This window comes from Excalfactoria chinensis, chromosome 1 (genome assembly GCF_039878825.1).
Source record: "Excalfactoria chinensis isolate bCotChi1 chromosome 1, bCotChi1.hap2, whole genome shotgun sequence".
NCBI lineage: Eukaryota > Metazoa > Chordata > Aves > Galliformes > Phasianidae > Excalfactoria > Excalfactoria chinensis.
The window spans coordinates 30,957,137-30,982,910 of NC_092825.1; the positions used below are offsets into that span (position 1 = coordinate 30,957,137).

Below are 25,774 nucleotides of genomic sequence, written 5' to 3' on the forward strand. Positions count from 1 at the left end.
CTGTGTTTATCACATCTCATACATAAAATCTATACTAAAAACAAAATAATGAGTTTGTAAATGTAGCACTTGAGACTTAGGAACTTCCATTCTGTGGGTGCCTTTGCATGAAGCAGCCCCAGTTCTGGCTTTTATCCAAAGAATTTATATAAATGTGAGAGACAGAAAGAATTTAATACTTAATGCTTTACTCTCGCCAACTTTTGCTTCCTCTTCAATTATAATTTTTCCATCAACCATATAGTACAGGATTATGTGTATAGTCACAGCCTGAATGTTGTCTGAGCATACTGAAAAATGACCAAGCTACCTTTTCTATTTTCAGATATGTAAAACAAAGAAAGGGAATACCATATTTTTAACAGTTAATAGTTCATCCTGTGCTAAGTGGAAATGCATTAGACAAGAAAAGCCTTCCTGGTACCCCTACATTCTTCTGCATAATTTTAAAAGCCTGTAAAGTACAAAAATGGTGTGGGGGTCTTTTAAAAAATAAAAAGGCTCTCAGAAACATATTTAATGGACAACATGAGACAAGCTAAGTACATGGAACATCACAAGAATCCCTTCACTAAATTCTTGTACAAAGATACACATTACAAAAATCTCTAGCTATGAATTGTCCTCAGAAACATGTCCTGGAGACAAGATAGAGACCTTGTACCAATATAGTACTTATTTGTATGTAGTACAATTTTGTGTCATTACTTTTACATTCTTTCTCGCACTGAACATAAACAAAGCACCAAAATAAATAAATCAATAAATCAATAAAACAGAGATAACAAAGCAGTCTTTTAGCAAACCTTTCCTAAAATAGGATAGGTTTGAAGAAAGATATTTCAGTCATATATTTTCATGAAAAAATAAAAAACCAAAACAACCTATTTTGGTAGTGAAAGCTTAGTATGGACTTTACAGTGAAAACAGAAGAGCCCATGCAACCAGATATTTTTATCTGTCTATTGGATTTTTCCTCTTACGCACCCTGAATATGAAGGTTCAATCTGGAAATAAAAATTTTGAACAGATGGAAGCTCATTATTTCCTGGAACTTCAAAATCCATACAGCATGTTTGTTATGCACTGTTATTCATACGTGGCTTGTTAAAGCAAGTGACAGTTTGCATTGCCACTTGTGCATTTTTGTTGATGAAATATTCTAAACTTGCAACATACTACTTTGTAACTGTGATACTTCAAATTACTTAGCAAATCTTAACAGAGGACAGGCTGACAATTTCCTCAGAACACGAGAATCCTGCATTTTATTTTCTACATTAAGGATCAGACAAAGGACAGACAAAGAGAGTGGTTAAGGATATGTCTGCAATAGAGTATTCATATTCACAAGCACTTAACAATAGATGGGTGTGGATTTAGGTGTACATAATAGATAACCAATTTTGAGGGGCAGAAGAAATCATTTCAAAAGTTTGAGAAAGATTGAAGTGATTCAATTGTACTTCAGAAGTATGCTTGATAAAGTAACTGCAACAGAGAACTGAGAGTTGGGAAACAGGCATGATGTAGACAGTTACTTGACTTGAGCTAATGACACAAGACAAAATTAGAGTGATTTCTGGGCAGCTGTGCAAGCAGCTATTTAATTATAACTATACAAATTAATTTACCTTCAGTGAGGGTTAAGTATTGACAGATTTTTTCACGTCTTCAGTTATTTCATTCCTAGCCATAAAACTTCAGCCTTACCTCTTGATATCAAGACTGAAGAATATTAATTTTTTCCTTTCACCATACTTTAGGGAATGCAATATAAAATGTGTTTCTAAACATGTTCACAAGCATGCTGCAAAGCATTTTAGAATTCCAGATCCTCAGGTATGTCCTTCAGCAAACAACTCTAGCTCATTTTATTAATTAAACAGAACATTTTCCAATACAGTTAAATGGCTCCAAAGTTTTCAGTGTCTTTCATTAGTACTAGACTCTAAAGCTCTTAATTCTTTTGTGCTTTTATTGCACTGTGACTAATAGAATTGTATTTGTGATCATTCTTGCACTTTACACTGTTCCTTAGAATGAAACAAACACTGAAAACTCATTTCACACCGTGCTATTTAAGTAAACTTTTGTATTTGATGCTTTCTCACTACTCTTAATGATTTCAGCAGGAAATTTTAGCTGTTAAATATGGAGATCTAGACAAGCATTGTTAAAAACTGTAAGGAAAACTAAAAGGACTTTCAAACATAAATTGAGCTTTCCACTTGCTCCATATATACTAATTATATGCCAAGTGATTGTAAGTTAGAACTAGAAAAATAGAAGAAAAATAGTTTAAAGCATGGCATACATTTCTGAAAACAGGAAAGTTTTAAGATTAAACAGTCAAATTCTACTATATCTAAGGAATGCAGCACAAATACCCCTTTCCCAACTTTTTCTGAATTGTAAGTAATCCAGTATAAGATACCAAGCTTTCAACAATGAAACAACATCTAGCTGCATGTATCAAGATGTACATCTTTTTAAGCAGTGTTTTCATGCTTTCCTATGATGATAATGCAAGTTTATTAATTGGATCTCCCTTTGAAAGTAGAGTGAGAGAAGAAAGATGTTTAAAGGCTCTTAGAAGCACCTGATTGATGCACTGAAACTGCTCAGTAACACAGGCCAGAGTCTCTTGGACCACTCTCCTGGAGTACTACCCAAATAAGCCAGGATTCCTGTGCATCCGCAGCAAACTAAATAACTACAACGAAGAGTAAGGTACAGCAGTTCCTGTTAATACTATGTAAACCTGTATTTGTACACACCTGCTGCTTTGTGAGTAATAAACCAGGGCTGGAACACATTTTCTGGAGTGGTTTGACTCTTTATTCCTCAACGAACGTTCTGGCCCTTCCTTAGAATCCGACCATGACTAGGATTCATCACAACTAGTGCTCCAACGTGGAGCCAGATTATTTAGTATGTGTGGAAAAATCATAAATTGTCATCAGGCACAGCAGAAACCTCCTTTCTCTACTTCTCCATTCGGACTTGAAGAGTTTTACACGTTTGCCTAAGAAACAAACACATGTCAAGTACTACACTGTTATGGAATTACTTACAGAAAACAAAACTGGGGTAGATTGAATTTTCTATAACTTACAGGTAAAAGTGCAGAACAGGAAGAAATGTATTTCAGAACCAAAGTAAATTCTCATAAAAAAGAGCATGATCTCAAAAAACACCCCAAACAATAACAGCAATTTCAAATGAAAAAGTTCAAATATACTCAAATTCAAGCTTTGTAATTTGTCAAGAAAACCAAACAGAAATGGATTTTGCAAGTATATCGGCATTCTATTATAAAACAGTAATTGAAAGAATTAAATAGAATTGAATAGAACTTTGACACAAATAAGAGCCATGTGATCAGAATACATTTCCCTCTAAACAAAAGATTCGAGTGTTTTTTTAACATACATACATTAAAAAAATACAAAACTAAACAAAAAAAAAAATCTCAGCTTCATCAAGTTTGACAAAAATGTGCATTCAGAAAACTCAAAGTCACTTCTATGGCTAGTAGGCTACAGGAAACATCATAAAATAACATTAAAACATACTACTCAATTCAGGCACCTGATATGGATTTTTGAGATAAATTTTTGGATTTGCTGATAAATTCTGATTCTTTCTGAAGAGGAGTTCATAGCACCTCAAAAGACCAACCAAATTTCTTTAAATAATGCTTACAAAAGATAACTATCTTCCATTTTCTCTTTTTCCTTTAGGCCTGTTAACATAAATATCCTACTGTAGATTATTAGAAACCTCTAATACAAGATAAAGCTCACAGGTTGATGGTCCATTGATTTCATAAAATAACTACACATTTAAAATATTATCAAAGAAATAAATGTGGCTCTGGATTCACATTCACTTGAATTTCATATTTTACAAAATAAATGTAATTGATATAACTCACTGGGACAGTTATCATAGTGTATAACTGATGAAGACATATGAGTTATGTTGAGGATAAATATAATTCATTACTTTTTCAAATGTATTTTGTTGCTATTCTCTTCCAAAAGACAGTGTCACTACAATGTTCATAACTAAGCTTTCTCAGTGACTCTGTAATTCAGCAGAGAAATCAAGTTTATGTTAGACTATTATAACTCCCCAACATTTTTCATTTATAGACAAAAGTTTTGTACTGAGAGAAGACTTAAACATAAATCTTATTTTACTTTCTGTAACAGATAATAACGGTAGTAATTCAGACAAGGATATATCCTCTTGTGGATTTTGGAGGTGATCACAACTCCACAGTGGGACTGCAGCATGACGACATAAAAGACTGCAAGACAATTAATTAAAAAAATTTAATTTTCTTCTTGCACCATCTAATCATCTCAAATGGAAAAAGTAACCTCAGTCTTTTTTACAAAAAGGCAATCTGAAGGATTTTAGAGTCATACTACCCTTCTAACTGAGAAAGCAAAGGGAAAAGCAGAATCCTTTTGTCTTTCACTCAATCTTACAGCACTAATCTAAATAACCCACTATTATTCTTGATTGGAAAGTGAAACCTCTACCAACCAGCTGCTTTTGTCTAAAATGCTAACAAAACAAAAACATTCTTATTGTAAACTAGGATGAGGTTTTAAATTGCCTAGAAGCTAAAATGGATTTTCACCTTTTAATATATCTTTCCAGAAACTCTGTAAGACCGAACTTCAAATTATCCCTAGGAATGTGTTATACCCAGGTGTGTTATTTTTTCTAGGGATTTTCAATGAAGAATAACAAGCCATTTGGATGAGATCAAAATAGAAACATAAATTATTTCCTTACCTGTAATTTTATCTTCTCTATGAGGGTACCTGCTGCTCTGTTAGTGCAGTACTGATGTGTTTTCTACCTTTGTCCCAAGCTTCAGATTCCTTTGGTGATTTTCCCCCACTTGCTTACCAGCTTCCACTGCTAGCATTTTGAGGTAGTGCACTCACATTTGGCTCCATGAATACTGCCACAGCTGAGGGAATATAAGACAACTAAAAAACAAGTTAGAATACAGCAGAACAATATCCAGGCAGGAAAAAATAAAAAATAAAAAATCGTTTAAAAACAATGAATCAGTCATCAACTTGAAACACTTTGATCAATTTCCTCTTTCTTTCCACCAATTTAGAGTCTCCAAATGAAGAAAAGACTTTCCCATGTGCAGAGAAAATTAAGGCAAAGTAGTGAGTGCCAACAGAGTAGTGGGTACTCATTTAGAGAATATAAAATTATTTTAAGGGAATCTAATTTTAACTTTCTCCAGTCTGAGTACCCATCACACTATCACTCTTAGTACAGATAAGAAACAGAAGAAAGGTGGCAGATTTAGAAGATTACAGAAAAAATCCCTCTCACCCTTTTTCAGCTCTTAATAGAATCAAGACAAGGGAAGATTGAAGAGCTTTTCACCTAAAAGCTGTCATAGATGAACAATTAGGATGATTTTTCACTGCCTAGGGAAAAATACATAAAACCTGGATCAGTAGGAAGTAGTCAGGGTTACAGTTGCTCATTCCTGGTCAGTTGTTGATCTTCTTGGTTATTAGAGAAAAAGAATGAAAAAGAGAAATCAGCACTTCCAATTTAAATTAGAAATAAAAAATAAAAAATGCAGAACAGAGAGCAAATCCACCATCTGTGCTTGAAGTAGCATGTAGACGACGAAGTCTCCCTGCCATCTTCTTGAACAGCTGACATATATGATCACAACTTCCTGCGGCATTCTTGGAAGTATACACATTAATTCCAGAAAATGTCTTTGATGGTCTTCCTCAGCATTTTCCTCAGACTTGTGAATAATTGAAATACCTTCTTGCTTGAGTATTATGGAGAATTCCAGGCAGAATCTACAACTCCCTATAACTTCTGTGTTCTGGGAATAACCTTGATACTGTTTTTTGGACTTCATCATGCACAGAAAAGATGTAATCTGTCTAATGAAATAATGAACTCTAGAAATGTGACTAAGAATATGCCTTGGTACTCCATACTGGATAAAGAATCTGGACAGTTCTCCTCATACCTTCATCTTCTCATTATACTCTGACTAGTACATGGCCCAAGACAAGTTAAATATGAATGTATCAGAGTAGTGAATCATCATTAGTCAGTTGTATTCTAAGATTTGAAGTAATGAAGAAAAGACCAAAAGGATCTGAAAGTCATAGCCTTCAAATTTCAGGAATGTAAGTAACAATTACGTGGTTTAATGTCAAGAAAGAGAAAAAGGATTCTTGCATATAAATCTCTTGAATGACTCCCAAAAAGAAATTGACTTTGCCAGCAATCAGCTCCAAAACTGACAAGCTGCATTCTAGGAGAAATTTTATTCTTCCTTTTTTATTTGTAGATAATGTTGAACAATAACTACCAGCAACTGGAATTAGAATTATGCTACGCTGTTCTTTTCTAAGATCACTCCAGAAAGATTGTAAGGAGGTACAACAGAGGGATCTCAAAATTCTAGAATAGATATTGTACATTTGACTAGATTGGTAAGAGCACAAGAAAAGTTAACTTCTTTGATCTTCTTTTGGAAGGGTTATGTCCCTAAGTCACAAAGCTCAAATTCAAGATGAAAGAAAAAGCTGCTGTTCTATCTAGCATTATTGAGATATTTTCTGGTATTCTCAAAATTGAACACACACAACTTTGGGACATCTTAAAATATGCAGCTCCATTAAAATTCTTCAGTCTTCCATTCATACTGAGTTAATAGGCACAGGCTACATAGAAACTATTCATTGTTCACTTGATATGATACCCATCTTTATAAACTGGTGTTCACTTTTGCTTTTAGAGGCTTTACCAAGATCACACTACAGGTCACATGAGATAAAGAAGCCGTGGTGAAATTGATGTTTTGCAGCTTTACTCAAAGTCTTCACTTCAGATCTCTATGACATTTCACACTGCAGATACGGAAGGTGCCAAATGGTAGTCATCAGGACCAAAAGATCTGAGAATGAATTGTCTATGCATGCTAATAAAGGAGTAGAAGAAAGCTCGAAGTGTACTTTTAGAACATACAAAAATTTTTGGAGGCTTTTCTCACTAACAGTTGTGTCTTTCCTGAGATGAACCAAGTCTTCCTCGGAGTGCAAAAAGGAGTAAATTATAAACTATGAAATATAAACAATCTTGAAAATTTTACAGAAATGAATTTGATGTTGATCCTCTTTTTGTTTGTTTTTTTTTTTTTTTTTTTTTTTTTTTTTTTTTAATTTAGTCCTAGAGATCAGTTTCTCATTTATTCTTGCATGAAATACAATTTTTTTCTTCAGTCTGAATGCTCTTTGGATAGGACTGGACTGTCTTCATTATTCTAATTAGGATAATCAGATTCCAAATGGTTCGAGAGCTTTTCACAGTTATACTGGTGACTGTGTATGAATGATTTGTATGGCTGACTTTCTCTAATTGTTTTTTATTTTCTGTTCATTTTTTTCTCTCCCCGTTAGAAGGCAGAAAAATAGAGCTAAAACAGAGTAGAACATCTGAGGTTTTCTATACAGTCCTAATGAATAAGGAAATATCTCAAGAAAACCATGGAATTTGGGAAAATTGAAAGTAATACCTTTTAGAGAACCGGCGTCCATTTTCCCACACCCTCACATCATTTCTGCAGCTGAACAGAGATGAATAGTTTGTGAAGCCTGTGCCAGATAGAGGCAAGAGTTCTGCATGCAGCATTGGGTAAGGAGAGGTTTCAGAATACTCCAGTCCTTCTGAATGGAATGCAATCTTTCTGACTTTAAGAAATGATCCAAAGCCCTCACAGACCACAAAATAAGGTTTGATGAAGAAGAAGCACTAGTTTTAGACCATGCCAGCATCACTCATATAATAGTGGCATTTGAATGTTATCTTCCTATACTTGTAAGGTACTGCAAACTGATGAAGGTTTCCCCTTGCTAAAGCTAAAAAAGACTGCTAGATATTCAAGGATTCTATTCTATGTGGCTCTGAAAGTGCAAACAGGCTGTAAATGAGAGTAAAAACATCTCCGGTTTTAGTGTTATGCCTTTACCACTTTGTAGAGAAGTGGAGAAAACTAGTAATTTACATATAGCCTTCAGAAGTCATTCTTATTTTCTATTATAGAGGAAGAAAATTATTCTTCAGACATGAGTTTAGTATCTCAAATATGCCAGCAGAAGGAAAAACTGAGGAGAAAAAAAATAAAAATTAAAAAAAATCACAAGCAGAAGTGGTATCTTTTGGGACAAAGGCAGAAAACCCCTCAGCTGAATTGATGGAGTGAAGGATTCCCAGGTGGAAGAAAGCAATACTTGCAAAAAATAACCAATTAGTTAATTAATGACATGCAGCTGAATCCATCTATGTTGACAATGACAGAAACATTTGTTTTGATTTTAGAATAATTTTCAAGTTTTTTAGAAGTTAAAATAATGCTTTGCTATCTGCGGTTTTGTTGAAAAGGAAACTATCCCCTCATAAAAATGTATAAACCATAATATACATTACTAATGCTTTATGAGTGTGGATAAGGGTTTGCAGAAGATTTCATTTCTTGTAATTTGTACCGAGAACCCGCTCATAAAAATAATTAGGATAAAACCTCAGAACATCTAGAGAGACAAAGAAAAGATGTAAGGCAGTCCCAAGTAGTACTAGCAACAGAAAGTAAATAAATAAATAAATAAATAAATATACCACTCTGGTTTTCTTTTCTTTTTTTTTTTTTTTTTTTTAAAATAATGCAATAATGAGCTCTCTCTGTTCAGAAGACCTATATCCATAAATACTTCCCTTATCCCATTCTCTTTTGCTGTTCCTCATTTTCAGACCTTCACGTCAGTATACATAGAACTCAATAAAATTTGCAACAGAAAATTTCCTGGGTTAAATATTTGGAATATCTTGACCTGACCAATTTTTACAGTCATTCAATGACTTTACTTGTCACCTCTCAGACTTGAAATACAAAACACTTTCCTTACATAAATTCATACAAAAAAATAATAAAATAAAAAAAAAAAAATCATCAACATTCCTATTTTTATGGGTCTATTTCATTGCCTTCTGGAATGCAGTGGATTCATTTTTTCCATCATAGACTTTGGGTGGATCCCTTGTTCCACCTTGCAATAAGGTCAAGAAGTCCATCTGTATCTACACTGTAGATATATGTAAGATATATGTAAGTAAGGTCCAGTATGTGACTTCATGCAGCAATGAACTGCTAACTTTTGCATTACTCTTATGGGTTTTGTAGTTAGTTGTGTAATTAATTTGGATTTGTGTAATTAGAGTCACATGCATGTAAGAAAGTTCAGTACTTAACTATTAAATCTGCTTCAAATAATTTGCACAGCATGGTGAACTATATCTCTTATGCATTCTTATGTCAAATTCTCCACACATGCACTAAGTGGCCTTTTTCACTACCTTAATTCTCTTCTTCTAATCCTTATCACTATAACTTGTGTCTTGTTTCTTGTTTTTTATTTCTTTATTTGTTTCTAATACACATTTGTCTTTAGGAAGAAAAAAAAACAATGACTCGTCCAGATTTTTGTGATCTATAAATGGCTATAATCAAGCTGTGAGCCTTAATTCATGTCAAATATAGACTTGTAACAGGAACCTTTCCATAGGATGGAACTAGGTCTGCCAACTTCATGTTTAAGACATAAATTTGGTATTCTGCAAATAGTTTTCAGAGATTCAGTGAATTACTCAGCCTTAAAAATTGGTGATTCATTCAAAACTTTTGGAAAGCTATTCTTGGGGAACTCTAATGTATGTTGGCCAGAGATGCCAAGTATTTTCTTCAAAATGTCCAAGTGTCCAAAAAAAGATTACTGTTTGGGCAACCTACAAAAAAATATTGATCTTCAATATGAATGAGTTGTGACAGTGGGTCAAAACAATAATCACCTATGCAAAAAGTTAACATGACCCTAGAAATTATCTTATTTCTATTCCTAGCTCATTGGTTCCCCGAAACTAGTGTACATTTTTTAAAGAAAATGTAGACATACCATTTATTGCTATTTTAATGACAGATTAGATACACTGGGTCTCTGAGTTAGCAATGAGAAACATGCTGAGACAGCTGCAAATTTCTGCTAGTGACAGATTAGCCAAAGGCATGGAAAGAGATACCATAGCAACAAAGAGCCTGTCACAAGTGCAATCACTCTTTTCCATAGCTAATATTTTGCTACAGTCTGTGCACTTACTTGTATTGTAATCACATCCTTTTTATGAACCACAAAATATAGCTCATCACTGCACCCATATGTATATTGTTCCTATAAATCTTTCCTGAAAATTAAGGTAGAAGGTGAGGTGTCTATAGACAGAAAGTTTGAAGTGAGGCAGGGAGATAGAGTTTTACAGTAAGGTAGTGTTTTAATTTGATACTTTAAATAACATTAGAGGAAGCATTTTCTGTAATTATTTACCACTGATGCTTGCAAATCAGTGATTATCCTGTACGTATTTCAAGTTTCACAGTGGTCAAAGCAAAATCTGAACTTCTTCATGCCATGGAGGTTAGTGCCAGTTTTACACTGAAAAAAATGTCACACAAGGAAAGCACTGCCCTATTAGCACAGACTGACTACAAAGATACCTCCAGCCTATTGTAAACATCCTAAAATTCCCTCTGATGATGTTTATGAATTTCTGATTTTTCTTACATCTCATCACCAGTACTGCTTTTGAAAATTTTGGAGGAAGGAGGAAGAATAAAGACATGAGGGAAGAGGCAACCACAATGGCAATATTTCTTTCCAACATTAGCAAAAACAAAAAAGGAAACAACAGAAAAAGTTATACTTCCATCTTTTTTTCTGTCTGCTGCTGCTTAAAGAGACAGTACATCTGCTGCTGATACAGAGGAGCAGAAAACAACAGCTAACACAGCTGCACTGCTGACGTCAGGCTCAGTTTCCAGAAAAATGTTCTTCTCTTATCCAAGGACACATTTTAGTTCTCATTTTTTGTGCTGTCTAACTCCCATGTTGGTTATGACAGTAGTTGAATCACACTGTTAATTCTGCCATCTGATATTAGGTTTCTTAGTAAATACCATCTTGCCTTCAGCCTTCCTCCTTTAGCCCATTGCAAAGCATTACTGTGCAAATGTACCTAGTGGAAACTTTCATTCCTTGGGCTGAAAGCCTTATGAACAGCACACTTTGTAACATGAAACATAAATAAAATTATTGCCTTCCTATCAGCAGCTTTAATTAATTTAGAAACAATCGAGTACCTACAAGTGAGAAAGAGGAGACAGGGTAAAAATACAAGCAATATTTATAGATAGCAGCAGAAGTGCATTGATTCAGAGTAGTGGAATGCACATGCTGAACACCATTTGTAGCCAGTTGGTATGTTTGGACAGTATACTTCTCTGCTTCCAATGATGTTATTAAATTTTTAGTTTGTTTTAAATTCTCAGTGTCATAATGCAAAATTAGATTAAGTGGAATATTACAAATATTTGACTTCAGACTTTCTCCAGTATTGTTTGAATATAGATAAACACTCTCAGTATGGATTTCTCTCCATTCTGGCAATATTTCTGTTCATTCCTTTTTTTTTTTTTTTTTTTTTTTCCTTTTTCTTTTTTTTTTTTTCTTTGATTTGTTTTGTTTTGCATTAGTTCTCTATCTCTGGTATTGATTTGGAAAGCAGATTTGGATTTGGAATGTAGATAAATGGACTCAGTATGGATTTATTTCTGGCCACATAAAAATTCTCTCTTATTTCTCTCTGTTCTTTATATATATATATGTTTACAGTACTCTATTTCTAATATTCGGTTGGCATATAGCTACATAGTAATATATTAACTATTGATTTCTTTCTCTTCTGGAGTGCGCTTTTGCCCACATATTAAAAATAATAGCTTGTTTTCAGAGTGACAATTGCAGTTCCTTCTGCCTCTCATAAAAGTGTGGGTGTTAAGCTATTCCAGAAGTTAGATGCTCATTTCCAAAAGATGGCCCTTTATGACCTGTGTGAAAGTACTGTTAGCATTTGACTGTAGGAAAATATTACTTTGTTCACTTTCACCTTCTAGAGATTTTCAAAGGTTAATAAGAAATACCTGCTATGCAATACATCTGATCATTTCGGTTCATTCATATTATTATCATTATTACTATAACAACAAGGCTGTCCTAAAAGGACATGCACTGGTTACCAGTTTCGCACGAATAACAGATACTGGGCATGATGCTCATCACCGTATTACTCACTTATTTGGCATAGAGCTGAGTATCTTCAGAACGGGAACGTTTTAAAAGCTTCTCTTACACTGTATTACATTTGACAGTGGTCAAAGTCCAAAGCTTCCCAAACCGACAGAGAATTTAGGATTTTTTTAGATCAGCTTCCTACTGAAGACCACATCAAAGAATGCCTCCTAGACAGCATCTTCTTATCCAACACTAAGCATCCAAACGTTAGGCACTAAGTTAATCATCAAAGCTTTCCTTCAGAATTATTACGGAGACATAAGCACCTTCTGAAGATAATTCATCTGACCTATCTTAGGACAAAACAGATTGTTCTTTGGGAGTGGGCAGTTGTTTCCAATACTAATAAGACAGCCTGGATCTTAGGCTAGACAGTCCTGCTCTAAACAAATACTGGCAAAACCCAATATGAATAGTTTAACCAGAGCTTTGTATTAAAATGTACCTTGTTCCATTAGCAGTTCTACCAATACAAAATAAAAGTTCAATGACAAGGTACTGTTTTGCATGAAAAATACCAATATATATTTCCCTGTATCTTCATTAAATACCAGCCCACCTTCTCCAAACAGATTTATAGACTGTGCCTGAACTGCAGCCCAGGGGCACTTCCCCATTCTTGAGCATAAGAGGAACTTCCTGTCATACTGCGGCTCTGGGCTCTGAAGGGAAGCCTCAAGATGCACCACTTCACATGTTTTCCTGCACTCCACATACCTTAGAAAAAACACCAGGGTTCCTCAGTCTGGAGGGAAATGCCACAGTGTCCCAGGTAAATCTTAGTTATGCACATAAGCACTTCATAATTCAATTAATGAGTTTTAGAACGTCTTCTTTTGTCACAGTATAATGTTCAGGAACACAAACATATATTTCTCTACATGAAATTATTAACTAAATTGCCATTCCCTCTTCTCTCCTTCCTCTCCTGCAGGCTATATAGGCCCCAAATAGTCAATTCTAAACCAAAATGAGTTTATTCAGTATTCAGTTTACTCACAAAAGTGCTTCCCACCCCAGAGTTCATTTCTTTTCCATTAATAACTCCTAACATCTGCATTTTCCATTAGTACGTAGAGAAATCAGGAATACAGTTTAATGTTTCCATAATACTTGATTTTGCATTACTAAGGTAAATAATTGTTATCTGACTTTTCTTAACATGTGAATTCTCAGTACCATAGAATTCATACTATTTCTAATCTTCTATTGGTTTGTAAATTTGTAGATCTTTATTCATCTACATAAAATGCAAAACCTCAAGATCAGATATTTTAAAATGAATTAATTTTCTTCCCTTATTCACACAGCCTTTTTGATTAGACTTTTGCTTAACATAAGTATCGATAATTGGCACCATCATTATTTACAATGATGCAATTATGTGCTGTAATGCTTGTGGAAATCTAGGTGCTGCTTTTAAATCTGGTATCCTGTAGCTGAGAAGACAGTACTTCAGCAGTTAATTGAGTTACTTTTTATGCTCATGAAGGAGATATGCTTATAGAAGATGTTTGGAGATGAATATAGACCTAATACTTTCTTAGACCATTTCAGGAAAACTTTCACAATGCTTTACTGCAATATACTCAAATCACCTAAGCTGTTCAGCTAATTCATTTCTTTATGATTTTACATTATACACGATAATCACATATGGGTTATTTCATTTAACAATTGGAAGAATATTACTCATGTCTTCTTAATTCTGACTCTCTGAAGAATGCTTTATTTTCCTTTAGAAGGAGTTTTGAAACTTCAGAGCTGCTTAGAATTTTTCCTGTTACTTATAGACATGGGTAAGCAGAAAGAAAAACTACAAAAACAGTGTATTCACTAATTATTAGGGAAAAATACTTGCTTTTGATAACAAGTATTCTTACTGCAGTCAACCGTGTTCCTTAGCAATATATATTTTTCTGGAAATCAGAGTGATATCTGTTAAAATCCCAACCTCCTGTGCCAGGAAAGACTGAGAACTGCATTTCTCTATCTCCTCTTAGTGACCAAGACCAAGTCTCAGCCAGTAATTTAAATTCCAGTTTGGGAACATCTCAAAACAGTATTGCACATGTTTGGGAAATGAAGAAGGGGGAAACACATAGTATCTGGACAAATTAGAAGGCAGAGAAAATGCCAGGGAAATTAAGGGGATTGTTGTTTGTTTTTTTTAACTTTTAGGAGCTGCGTGTTATGGTGGCCACTGTACTGAGTCAGTGTGTCTAATAGCTGTTTTTTCACAGCATTAATTCTGAGGAACCATGAAGTCAGTCCTGAGGACTGCCACTATCCATGCAGGACAAGAAAAGGCTAACTCCTGCAAAGAGGCAGCCCTGTGAGTCTGCAGCAGAGGCATGAGCCCTTCAGCACAAGAGCCTTGGGCTTCTATGAATTCCTAAGGGCAGGCATAATTTCGCAACCTCGACAGGAGAACTTAACTTTTGACAAAATGTGAAGAAATATCCTCAAAAAGGTTCCTATTGATGTCTTCCCATTTTGTGATCAGTTTTATTTTTTCTACAGGAGGGTAATCCAGAGCCACACTTACAGGAGGGTAATCCAGAGCCACACTTTTATGCTTGTTAAACACATTAAATATAAAATGGCATGCATTCTTGAGCACTAATAGTGTCATATATAATGCAGCAGTAACAAGGACAAATTTCAAAACATACACTTCTTTTCCTATTTCTATTGTCTTTGTTACATTTCTTCCAGTTCCTTTCCATGGGATTACACATGCACACACCTTTTATATTCATATAACCAGAAATGTATTAGCAGGTACTAAGTTAGGTTACTAGGTTAGGTGAGCAGAATTCAAGAAAGGTTAGCTTCAGAAGATATACATTTGACAGAGGATCTGGGTGGAGAAGAGTACAACAAACATTGAGAAAGTATCCTTCCTTCAAAGAATGTCAAAATGGCTAAAAACGTAGGCATACAAAAACTGAGACATGCAGATCTCTCTGTGGAATAAAATATAATTCAGCCAGACAATACTACATTTCAGTACAACCAAGGAGTATCAGAAATTTAGTGCCTACATGGGGAATATTTTATTAAAATGACTTAGATACACCTGTGTTAGCAATGTACTGGCTTGACACCACAAGCAATTATTAGAAACCTATAAGCAAAACAGTCATCAGGTATGGATGGGGGAGTGAAGAGGTGAAGGTGTTTTTGCCTATAGACATACATATGTGTCTTCAGGGAGCACTTGTAATGTTTTATGTGGATATGGAACTGTTGATCCTGTAGAGACACAGTTCTGGAGTTTGAGGAAGTTTGAGAACTTCCTGTACAGCTGCAAAATTTGTTTCTCTTCTGTTGGTAGGCACTAAAAACTGAGATGACAGAATGTTTACTTTGTTTTCAGGCTTTGTATGTATTAGATTTACTTAAGGTAATCTAATTTTGAAACAGTAATACAAAAAGTGTCAAATGGAGAAAAGGAATTTACTGAAACTAAACATTTTGTAGTTAATCAGTCGCACAAGACAGAAAGAACCAGAAGATCCACTTTTAATTGTATATCAAATGCTTACCATGCCCAGCAGTTTCTGCGTCGAAACATGGTAATGCCATGTTACTGATTAAAACGTACTCATTTGCTATCCTGTAAACAAAGAGCTTAGCATTTTGTTTCAGAAAGAAATGCATATCAGATTGTAATACGTATTCATTACCAGTAGCTGAAAAAGGTGTCAACTCTATCATCTCCACTGCTCACCTGAGACGGTCTGGCACATTGCTTACCATCATTAAGCAACCGCTGTGTATGCTGAGACAAGTGTGCAGGACGATGAAGTCCATTCCCAATATGAGTCTCTTCCTACACTTCTTTGGTCTTCTCAGCTGATGTCTTCCATGTGTACCCAGTTTCCTGTGCACATTTTTTTTACCTGTTTGTAGCATGTAAGGTTGGTTTCATACCTACCCTAGTTGTTTTCACTTTATTCCCAGAGGAACAGCTCCATCCCTTACGATCTGGAAGAACCTTACATTCCTCCCCTTCAAGACATGGTTGCATGTGGCACCACCATTTCTGCTCCACTATTGAAGCTGCAAGAGAAGAAAACAACTACATTTGCATGTTCTTGAAATGGACATTTTAATATATTATATTGCATTACTTCTTTTATTTTCCATGAAAATGTTGGAAATATATTAACCAACATTTATTCTGTGATTTCCAGCCAGATCACAATCTTCACAAGAAATGAAGCCTCAATTTGCACAAGGTGCTACATATTTCAAAGACAATCTCTTTACTACTTTTTTTCCCCTAATTTACTGCAGTTCAGAAAGTAATAGCATTCCTTTCCAACTCTCATTTTCTCTTGCTCAGCCAGAATTCAAAGTTTTAAGCAGGCTCTCTTCTTTTGAGTTAGTATATTTTGCCTGATCTACTCTAAAGTCTAGCACAGGCTGATTAAATATATTCCCCAAAGATGACATATTTACAGTTTCTCTGACAGCCAACAACATATCAACAGAAAAGAGATCATGGAAATGGTGAATCTTTTCTGCTCCTCTTTCAGTGAAAAAGAAGTGAAAAATAAGCTAGTATATTCCCAATTAGAACATATGAATCAATGCCAGATTTGTTAAATAAAACATTAATACTGTACACTGAACAGAAAAAAATATTGTTGGCCTACAGAGACTTTTCAAAAATAACCAGAATTGTGTTCTCTCTGTTTGCTTGTTTAATGCTTTATGATGAAGACAAATATGTAAATGAAGTAAGACTAGCATATGAAAATGACATGCTCTTATAGACTCCATGTAAACACATTTCATTAAGTGAATTCCATACACTGTTGGGGGCATTCTGTTGGTGAGGTCAACTTTATCTTCTCAAGAGGTCTCCTTCACTAGCATCTACTAATTTCACTTAGCTTTTCCACAGAATAATAACAAATAATTCATTTTTCCCATCATCATCCCATTCACCTTGGGCTTGCCCTTCAAAATGTGTAAGCCTTTCTCCTATTATTTTAATAATTAACTGCGATAGAGTGAGGTTTTTCATGTCTTCAATGTATCAAATTTATCTAGGAACATGCAATAAAAGGAAGCAATAGAGGTAGTCGCACCATCAACACAAGAAGGAGCTGCCCGGGTGGTACCTGCTACCTGCCCAGGAAAGCAGGAGCACTTCACTGTCTGTGATCTTTCTTCTATCTTGTTCTTATTGCAACATCTGTGGAGTGCCACCACTTCACAGGTCCCAGTTTTAACATGGTGAGCTGTGAAAATAAGAAGATGGGCAATCTGATTACACCATGAGGTAACATTGTATTGTTTGAGGGTACTTTTTTTGTTTTTCTTTAATTAGAAATGCATCAAACTTGGATCTGCAAGGCAATCTGCCATGCATGAAAATAGAATTACAATGGTACTAACAGTAGATTGTAAAGTTGATTTCTTTTCCAAATGTAGTGTAACTATCTCAGGCAGAAAATGCTGGCTAAAGAAAAGCAATTGGAGAAGGTTGCATACAGAACTGATCCAGTGAAGTGGAAAGCAGAGACATTATAAAACTAATGTACAAAATACATTAATTTCTGGACTCCCATAAGCAGCTGTATACTTCTACCAGGATTTTTAGTATTTTCCCTCAGGGTAAGACCTTGGAAGGGAAGTATATCAACTTTTAAATTCATATATATGCATACGTTTTCAGATTCTATGTGCACAGAGTTTATGTCCATTGCAAAAGCAGTTTTTCATAAGTTCTCCCAAAATCTTCACACAAATGGTCAGAGAAGAGCTGGCAGGATACAGGGAAAGCCTTGAAAGAGGAAATGGAAAGGGAAAAGATAAAAAGAGGAAAAAGAAAATGGAAAAGGGGGAAAGAAAAGAAAAAGAAAACAAAAGAAAAACTATTAAGGAACTGCATTTTAACTGTCTGCCTGGCACTGCAAAGGAAGTCTGGAAACAAAGGAAATCAAAATTTTTCAAACCCAGATGAAAACAAGACAGTCTTCATTATCTCCATGCTTCTCTAACCACTGCCACTGGGGTCCTGTGAGAGGACTTTTGTGCTAAGGTTGGTATGAAAACTATCATTTCTGGTTGAGCAGACAGTTTTCAAACGATTTTTATTATTATTATTATTATTATTAATTTTATAATAGCATGGAGTGGTAAAGATTTAAAAGAAGAAAAAAAAAAGACATTTTTGAAGGGAAAAAAAAAAAAAATAGTATTTTTGAAGATAGTTCATTTCCTTCAGAAGGAAGAGCAAGAAATCTGAACTTATCACTGCTGTTGATCTATAACACCATACAGGGAGGACTAGGAATTATACAAAGCAACAGTTGCTTTCGCAGTCCCCCTATTTCTGGTGCTGGTTAGCATTTGGATGTTCTGCTCAAAGCCAGTGCACTGAATGGTTCTGTTACCTTTTATATCCTAATGGAAAAAGTGAGTTTCCACATGGGGAAAACCCTACCAAAGGGCTCTCGGGAGCCCAACATTGACCATTGGATCTACTGAGCTGTCATTGCACAGTATAAGCTCTTGAAAGGAATGAGGGAGCAAAATACACTTTATATAGAATATGCCCCCCCCCCCCCCCAAGAACATGCCTAAAGACAAAAGCCACAGGCAGTAATTAGATTCTGAGTCTTCATTAACAAAACATAAACTACTAAACATTTCATTCAGGCAATTACGCATTTTGCAGTAGAACAAAGTCCACTAAACAGCCTGTGATCTCTGTAGTCACCGCATCGTGCTACATCAGATTGCATTATATTCACTGTATCATGCTGTACTACATCTGAAATGTTGTAACACAGTGAAAATGATTCACCCATGATTCACCTTATTATGATACAGTGAAATATAACATACACACACCAGAAATCTATGACAAAAATATGAAACGTGATATACAAGAGAACAAACACAAGTTGTTTTTATAAATTCACATTCATTTTTATTTTGATAGGCTATTACACATTTTATACCCACACATGCTAATAAAAATTCACTGTCTTTGTGTTCTAAAATATATATTAAAAAAAAGGCATTGAACCTAAAAAAAAATAAAATAATGTAAATAGTGAATTTTTTCCCACTTAATTTTTACTATATTAGTTTTCAATCCTTATTTGTACTGTAATGTGTCTCAATGATCCTGAAATGCTGTCCCTTCAGTCTCTCATTAGGTAGCTTTACAGCAGCTCTACCAGATCACCAGAAATGCAATAATATACCTACAAGGAGAAATTACTGTGCACATCAATAGCCATCTGGAATGGAATCCAGTTTAAAGAGTTGTTTAGAGCTTTGAAAGGAAAGTTCATTCCGAAACAAAACTTTTGAAAGACTCGCTCTGTACTAGTTAGGAAGAGAAAACCGGTCATTTAAAGTTTCTTATTGGAAAAGACTGTAATTAGAAGAAATGGTCACTTAGTTTCACATACAACATGGAAAAGCATTTCAAAGGGTAAAAAAGTGTGAAAAAGAAATAGAATAAAAAATAACCACATACTGAGAGTGACCTTTCATTATTAAAACTGTTTTTAAATGTTCTAGGTAAACAACCTAAAAGGTATTTATACGTGTATAATATATTTCAATACTTGAAAATCTAGGCCAACCATCCTCTAGCTTCTGTTTACCATCTAGAGTATGCTATGAATATTCCCTGAGAGGAAATGCAGGGATTTCAGCTCCTTATGCTATCACATAATTAAGTTTGAGTGCAGTAAGTACAGTATCTGTCACATTCATGTGACATGAAAGCCTCTGTGCAGTAGATAACGGATTTCCCACAACCTAATACAAATTAACCTCATTAAGCCACTGAAGCATTCCACAAGAGGAGGTGGTATTTCAGAAGATTCACAGTTGGTTTTGTTTCTTTTACTCTGAGCACAGACTTCAAAGCATGTTGCTAGGTTTGCAGAAGATGTTTGAGGAACCGAGTGCCATTTCTGGAATCTTTCAGAAATTCGTTATTCAGAACCACCACAAACACTCAGCTCTCCTTCCTGTGTGCCCCGGTGGCGCAGCGGTAGAATTCCCGTCTGCAACACCAGGGGGCCCGGGTTCGAATCCCCCCTGTGGAGCAGGGGGTAGAAGTGCCGCTCTGCTACACAGAGGGCTCGAATCCCGGGAGTTGGACTCGATGATCTCTAAGGTCCCTTCCAACTCGCACAATACTATGATACTATGATACTATGATAATGCAAGTAATCCTGCCTGAAATCAATGTGAAGAAGGACTGAAGAAAGAGACCAAGAGATATCTGTGTGTACAGACTGAATTTTTCCTGATGATTACATACAATATATGTATATATTATGTTTCAGAAGATGCAACACTGTAATATGAGAGTGCAACTTGGAAAACAGATATAATCACCTCTTAACCATTAATGGTATATCCTGTAATTAGCCTGGCACTTTTACAGACTTTTTTCATGTTGTGAAATTGTCTATAGCTATCATCTCATTAATCAGTATGATACCAGTACATCAAAAAATTCAGGACAATTATGATCTTGGAAAAAATAAAATTTAAGTAATTATTATTTCTCATTTTATAAGTCATTGAATGTGCTTAAAGAATATGATTAAACATATTCGGTAAATAAATTTAAATATATATAATTTGTAACAGTTCATTCACTACAGTTTTAAATTTATTTCCTTCTGATGAATGACATCTTAGTCATATTTGAACGGTGCATCTGGCATTAAATTATAGTTCCAAGTCCTTCACTTCTGTGAGAAGTTTGCTACAAGGCAGACTGCAAGTTATTGCTCCAGGTTATTACTTTGTAACTCACAAATAAGAATATAATGTATTTACCAAAATGCAGTGTTATAGACAAATCTAGTATTAAATCAAGTAAGGTATTCTGAATTGACTGCTCATTGCAATCATCATTTCTCAACTTTTCTACTTGATCATTCAAGTCCTGATCTGACACCTATCTGCTAGGTTTCATTTGCTGAAAGTTGTATAAGTCATGCAGTAACGCATACATGGGCCATTAAAAAAAGGGTGAGAAATACATTTGCATGGCCTGGATGAAATAAAGTCATGGATTGTATCATCTGTACTCAGGCTTCCCATCATTCTAGCAGTCACTGTAAAATAATGAGGTAGAAAAGTCATAAAGACTGCTTTACGTGCTCTCTGCCAAGACACAGGCACAACTGGGTGATACAACTAAACCAAGCTAATGATGAACAGCTACAGAAAAAATAACAAATTCCTTTCCACTTTTCCCACACTCTTGCATCCCTTACTTGCCTGAACAGTGTCATATAATAAGGGTAAGCCACGGATTTAGATGTGCAGAAAAATATCTCCTTTTTGGTAGAGTTAGTTCTCTACCATCATAGCTCCTAAAGCTGAGTGCAGAGACTCGTGAGAAGATTCAGCCAAAGACAAGCAGCAGGAGCAGGCAACCACTGACTCATCATCACCTCCTCCCACAGAAACCAGTTCCTCACTGGCATACAAGCACTGCAGCTCTGCACTGTTATATTAGATGAATATAACTTCTTTTATTACCTCCAGGTAATTCCTGCAAGATAAGAGACACTATGTACAATGTGCAAAGTTTTCTTTATGTGCAGCTGGGCATTTTTAAAGCTTGTCACAAAAACAAAGTTTTGGTTAAAACAAGAAGCAACAGATCACCAGTTAGGAGAGGAATGGAAATGACTTTTAGCTCCAAGTTTCAATCCAAGTTTTATATATATATATATATATATATACTACATATATAGTATATATATATATATATACTATATATATAGTACATATATGTAGTATATATATATATATATATATACTACATAAACCTACATAAACTTTAGCCTTTTTGTCATCTTGGGGATAATTAGGAATATGTACCACATAAAATGCTATAGTTATCCAATTGGTCAAACTATGCGTATATGTAGCCTTTATTTATGCATACCATATTCATATGAGTAATTATATTAAGGACTACAATGGAACTACTGATTTTTTAATAACCATCTGCAAGGGAAAACAAACAACATTTCAGCAGATTATCAAAACTGCTTTATCATTTCCCCCAAGCAATTAGTCATTATTATGTACCACCAAGATATTTAAATGGGAGGGGAGGAGTAACAGTAAAAGAAAAATAAATAAAATTAGCTATTAAAATACACCATTAAGAGAACAGACTATAAATTGCTGCCCTACTCTTGGGTGACCAAGAAAAAAAAAGCATGTTTTCTTGTTCACATAGTCTATTTGCTTACTTTATCCTGATTGACATGGAAAACAAATGTAGGTTGTATTTCAGCTACACTTCAGCAATTTCAGTATGTCACATCATTTTCAGTGTGTCACTGTAGATAGGAAGGATTGCAAATAAACTTGCAAAATCTCACTCACATACAAGCACACACACAGAGTACTGTTGCATATTTTTGGTAGTTTAATAAGTACCTGCTATATCTAAGCAATCACAATCTTGTATTGCCACAGTTAAACCAAGATTTCCAACTAAGCTTTCTTTGTTAAAAACCAGATAAAGTTATATGATACAAAATACTTGCTTCAAAGAATCACAGAATGGTTTGGGATGGAATGTCTTTGGGTTACAATATCTTTCTGCTAAATCCATGAAGTAGCAGGTAAGGGAAAAACTGAATTTCATTCAATCCCGCTCTTGTTAGCACTGGGGGATATTGCTGCAGTTAGGGTGACCTAAGAATATAAGAAACACAAAGCTTTTTGTTACAGACATAATCTCTTCTTTGATCAGCCACTAATGTAACGGAGGAAAAAACAGACAAGCTTTCAGGTGTACAAGCTTCTGTCTTCTTATGTGAACACAGAACATCAGCTGCATAGCCTAGATGGAGAACTGGCAGCACAGAAAGGAAAAAAGCAAGGGGATGTCTCTCGTACCAGTTACCTCTCATTACCTCTGGAATTTAGCAAGCCAGTGATTCCCAGGGAAGCACTGTTAGATACACAACAGGAACTTTGGGCTCGATCAGTGCTTATGAGTCAGAATTTCAATGACTAAGTTAAAATCTTGTATTAACACTATTGTATTAAAACTTAGGTATTTATTCTGATGATTAGGTATGGATTCTGATGATTCCATATTTACCACCTACTACAGTGACTGAACGAATGATGACACATATTCTGGATATGCGACTGAAAAATGAGGTGAATTAGGATTATTTAATCATGTTTTAACCTGATGCTAAAGTTGGCATGCATTCACTGTGGAGTTCATTTGCTAAAAGTACAATAGCCAGGAAAATAAACTATTTTTGAAGCCTAGTCAAATCTGGTTACACACAGAGCCTAAAAGTAAACATTCTCAGAGAGGGCAAAAAAAAAAAAAAAAATTGTTTCCATATGACATTTAATATTTTTAAACAAGAATTTTTTAAAATGTTAAGGAATGTTACAGTTTTCTCCTTCTTTATTTATTTTTTTCTTAATTTATTTCAAAACAAAGCAAAATAATTAATTTTACTGGAGAAAAAGCTAGTTTGTTTTTTTTTTAATGTTTTGGCCAGTGAACTGAAAAATCAATTACAGACACAGCAGTTATTCCTGTGTCCTCCATAGTGACAATGAGGCATGCTACAATTGCACCGCATCTCAGGAAAGGTACTCATGCTGCTTTATTTTTCAGATGACACATAATGCAGCACTAAAGAATCAGCAGGAAAAAGATGATAATTTTGTGCTTTCTTATTCTACATTATCATAACATTTCTTGTAGCTACTTAAAAAGTTATTTAGTTATCTATGTATTCATCTGTTTCTTTCTATGGAGCATACACATTCAGCCTCAGCATCAGCAACACCTAGCAATAGGGAGCTGCAGCAGACTCACATCTCCCAGTCACTGGATTCTGCAGCCTCTAACAGGTATGAGCAGTAGAAATCTTTCAGAAAAAAAACAAAAAACAAAACAAAATAAACAACAAAGAAAAACCAACAGGAAGACAGGGACAGCATTTGGCAAAAAAACCATTCGACCTTCAACCTTTGCTTCTAAGAAATGTACACAGACTGCCAAGATAATCCTCTCATATTAGACAGGCTAGATCAGCAGATCAATATCTGCAGAGAGGCACATGCCAACATACTGCAGTGAGTCCAGCCAAAGAGTCGTGTTGTTCGATCAGAGCAGTCCATTCCGTGCCAGAGGCCACACAGACCTCTTTTTTGCTTGATTTGGGTAATACTATGATATGGACAACTCCTTCCTGTGCAAATATCTCCTAAACCCCTACAAACACACCTTACTGACAAGGCTTTGAGGTCTTATTTAACTACTTTCACCTTTCCATGCCTTGCACTACAGCTATAGCTATTAAAAGTCACTTGTTCACCTTGAGCACTTAAAAAGTCCAGAAAAACACACACTTAGTTTAGCTTAGAAGTACATCATTACTTTTCACTTCTTTTGTTCTGATGTCTCTTGTGTCCTGGGACAGACTCTCAGGTGAATTAAAAACCAACAAACAAACAAACAAAAAACCCCACAGAGTTGCTTTGCTTGAACAAATTATTTTTGTAGTGTCACCTGTTGGCAACACATACACAAAAGACCTCTCTAACTGCTGTCCTTCCCAGGCTCCTTGGACTCAATGTGTTGTTTTCTCTCCTGAGAGAACCACTTTAAAATTACAAGAGTAATTTGCAGTAAGTGTTTATCCCGCAGGCATTAGCCCAGCTTCTCTTGCAGGTCTTCCTCTACCATGCAATTAACTCACTTAGGCCACTTGGGTGCAGAACGATAAGTGGAGTTCATATGACAACACTGTGCTGATAGCATCTCTGGTAGCCCTTAAAAACTGAGCTGATGAATGGTTTGCTGCAGTCCCATTGCCAAGTATACTTTGCTATACAGTGCCAAAAATAAATCTCATCCATCAGCTTGTTTGCCAACCACTGGTTATAACCATCTGTGTGGGAAGACGCTTTCCCTTTTGGAAAACAACAACAAAAAAAGAAACAAGGAAAACTGCAATGCAAGTGTTACCCCTGAGAGCTCGCTAGTGACCATGAAGATCAGGCCTCAGATATTCCCATAGCACTGTCTGTGTTCTGAAATGGACTGAAGGACTGAGTTACCTATAATGAGAGAAAAAATACTAACTCAAACACAACCAATCTGGTAGCCTCAAAGATAATCTTCTTCACATGACCCCCTCTCGGCCTCCCTAGGTCCCACTTTCTACTTCAAAATCAGATTGCCAGGTGTCTGAAACCACAGAGAGTTCAGAAACAAGATAACATTCAGTGATCATACGGAATCTTGTAGACCTCTCTGTATTCAGTCACTGCATGGTTCATTGTACAAGGAGCTAGATCAACCAAGGATTGTTCTTGATTATTGCTCTCTCTTGCATATTTCAAGTGGCCAGCCACACCTTGCTCAGACAAAGACCAAGCCCACACAGTGTTCTTGACTCTCTGTTCTTTATATGAACTTACCCCTGTGTTACAACGTTAACCTT

The 25,774-nt window shown here is 35.3% G+C and overlaps 1 protein-coding gene across 2 annotated transcripts in view; it reads right to left on the bottom strand.

The window, feature by feature from the left end:
- TAFA2 (TAFA chemokine like family member 2) overlaps positions 1-25,774 on the bottom strand; it is a 177,604-nt gene that overhangs the window by 6,007 nt on the left and 145,823 nt on the right. Inside the window, exons 3-5 of one of the 2 annotated variants that reach the window (XR_011902857.1) lie at positions 17,366-17,518; positions 16,204-16,328; positions 2,781-3,028 (exon numbers count right to left, since the gene is read on the bottom strand). Coding sequence is in view for 1 of the 2 variants with exons in the window: in XM_072329467.1 (XP_072185568.1) it covers positions 16,204-16,328; positions 17,366-17,518 (278 nt within the window). In the remaining variant the exon portion in view is untranslated. The remainder of the gene's footprint in view (positions 1-2,780; positions 3,029-16,203; positions 16,329-17,365; positions 17,519-25,774) is intronic. The other variant, XM_072329467.1, reaches the window with a different exon arrangement.